The following is a 2,500-nucleotide window of genomic DNA, read 5'->3' on the forward strand; positions in this document are numbered from 1 at the left end:
CAGATATCTCCCTGAGAGAGAGAGAGTGGACTGAGAGACACCAGTCAGTGGACAGATATCTCCCTGAGAGAGAGAGGGGACTGAGAGACACCAGTCAGTGTACAGATATCTCCCTGAGAGAGAGAGAGGGACTGAGAGACACCAGTCAGTGTACAGATATCTCCCTGAGAGAGAGAGAGGGGACTGAGAGACACCAGTCAGTGTACAGATATCTCCCTGAGAGAGAGAGGGGACTGAGAGACACCAGTCAGTGTACAGATATCTCCCTGAGAGAGAGAGGGGATGGAGAGACACCAGTCAGTGTACAGATATGTCCCTGTGAGAGAGGGGACTGAGAGACACCAGTCAGTGTACAGATATCTCCCTGAGAGAGAGAGGGGACTGAGAGACACCAGTCAGTGTACAGATATCTCCCTGTGAGAGAGGGGACTGAGAGACACCAGTCAGTGTACAGATATCTCCCTGAGAGAGGGGACTGAGAGACACCAGTCAGTGTACAGATATCTCCCTGAGAGAGAGAGGGACAGAGAGACACCAGTCAGTGTACAGATATCTCCCTGAGAGAGAGAGGGGACTGAGAGACACCAGTCAGTGTACAGATATCTCCCTGAGAGAGAGGGGACTGAGAGACACCAGTCAGTGTACAGATATCTCCCTGAGAGAGAGAGGGGACTGAGAGACACCAGTCAGTGTACAGATATCTCCCCGAGAGAGAGAGGGGACTGAGAGACACCAGTCAGTGTACAGATATCTCCCTGAGAGAGAGAGGGGACTGAGAGACACCAGTCAGTGTACAGATATCTCCCTGAGAGAGAGAGGGGACTGAGAGACACCAGGTCAGTGTACAGATATCTCACTGAGAGAGAGGGGACTGAGATACACCAGCCAGTGTACAGATATCTCCCTGAGAGAGAGGGGACTGAGAGACACCAGTCAGTGTACAGATATCTCCCTGAGAGAGAGGGGACTGAGAGACACCAGTCAGTGTACAGATATCTCCCTGAGAGAGAGAGAGGGGACTGAGAGACACCAATCAGTGTACAGATATCTCCCTGAGAGAGAGAGAGGGGACTGAGAGACACCAGTCAGTGTACAGATATCTCCCTGAGAGAGAGAGGGGACTGAGAGACACCAGTCAGTGTACAGATATCTCCCTGAGAGAGAGAGGGGGACTGAGAGACACCAGTCAGTGTACAGATATCTCCCTGAGAGAGAGAGGGGACTGAGAGACACCAGGTCAGTGTACAGATATCTCACTGAGAGAGAGGGGACTGAGAGACACCAGTCAGTGTACAGATATCTCCCTGAGAGAGAGGGGACTGAGAGACACCAGTCAGTGTACAGATATCTCCCTGAGAGAGAGGGGACTGAGAGACACCAGTCAGTGTACAGATATCTCCCTGAGAGAGAGAGAGGGGACTGAGAGACACCAGTCAGTGTACAGATATCTCCCTGAGAGAGAGAGAGGGGACTGAGAGACACCAGTCAGTGTACAGATATCTCCCTGAGAGAGAGAGGGGACTGAGAGACACCAGTCAGTGTACAGATATCTCCCTGAGAGAGAGAGAGGGGACTGAGAGACACCAGTCAGTGTACAGATATCTCCCTGAGAGAGAGAGGGGACTGAGATACACCAGCCAGTGTACAGATATCTCCCTGAGAGAGAGGGGACTGAGAGACACCAGTCAGTGTACAGATATCTCCCTGAGAGAGAGGGGACTGAGAGACACCAGTCAGTGTACAGATATCTCCCTGAGAGAGAGAGAGGGGACTGAGAGACACCAATCAGTGTACAGATATCTCCCTGAGAGAGAGAGAGGGGACTGAGAGACACCAGTCAGTGTACAGATATCTCCCTGAGAGAGAGAGGGGACTGAGAGACACCAGTCAGTGTACAGATATCTCCCTGAGAGAGAGAGGGGGACTGAGAGACACCAGTCAGTGTACAGATATCTCCCTGAGAGAGAGAGGGGACTGAGAGACACCAGGTCAGTGTACAGATATCTCACTGAGAGAGAGGGGACTGAGAGACACCAGTCAGTGTACAGATATCTCCCTGAGAGAGAGGGGACTGAGAGACACCAGTCAGTGTACAGATATCTCCCTGAGAGAGAGGGGACTGAGAGACACCAGTCAGTGTACAGATATCTCCCTGAGAGAGAGAGAGGGGACTGAGAGACACCAGTCAGTGTACAGATATCTCCCTGAGAGAGAGAGAGGGGACTGAGAGACACCAGTCAGTGTACAGATATCTCCCTGAGAGAGAGAGGGGACTGAGAGACACCAGTCAGTGTACAGATATCTCCCTGAGAGAGAGAGGGGACTGAGAGACACCAGGTACGTTGACTCTCCAGTGGTCTCCATGTCCTCTCCCGGATGGCTATAACTTGTAATGGAGCCAGACGCCGGTCGCTAGATCTCCATTGGTCCTGTGCATGGAAGCCCATGCAGAAGGGGAGCCCGGTTAAGGATACTGGAGGTCATTCATGGCGTGTTGGTT

General features: G+C 52.1%; 1 protein-coding gene across 1 annotated transcript in view; it reads right to left on the reverse strand.

Moving 5' to 3' along the window:
- The window catches only part of LOC144676988 (guanylate-binding protein 1-like), a 27,786-nt gene that overhangs the window by 16,685 nt on the left and 8,601 nt on the right, over positions 1–2,500 (reverse strand). Inside the window, exon 5 of the mRNA XM_078537254.1 lies at positions 2,475–2,500. This exon is cut by the window's right edge and continues 84 nt beyond it. Within this exon, the coding sequence (XP_078393380.1) occupies positions 2,475–2,500 (26 nt within the window). The remainder of the gene's footprint in view (positions 1–2,474) is intronic.

The sequence above is a fragment of the Cetorhinus maximus genome, unplaced genomic scaffold, assembly GCF_964194155.1.
Source record: "Cetorhinus maximus unplaced genomic scaffold, sCetMax3.hap1.1 HAP1_SCAFFOLD_2105, whole genome shotgun sequence".
Taxonomy (NCBI): domain Eukaryota; kingdom Metazoa; phylum Chordata; class Chondrichthyes; order Lamniformes; family Cetorhinidae; genus Cetorhinus; species Cetorhinus maximus.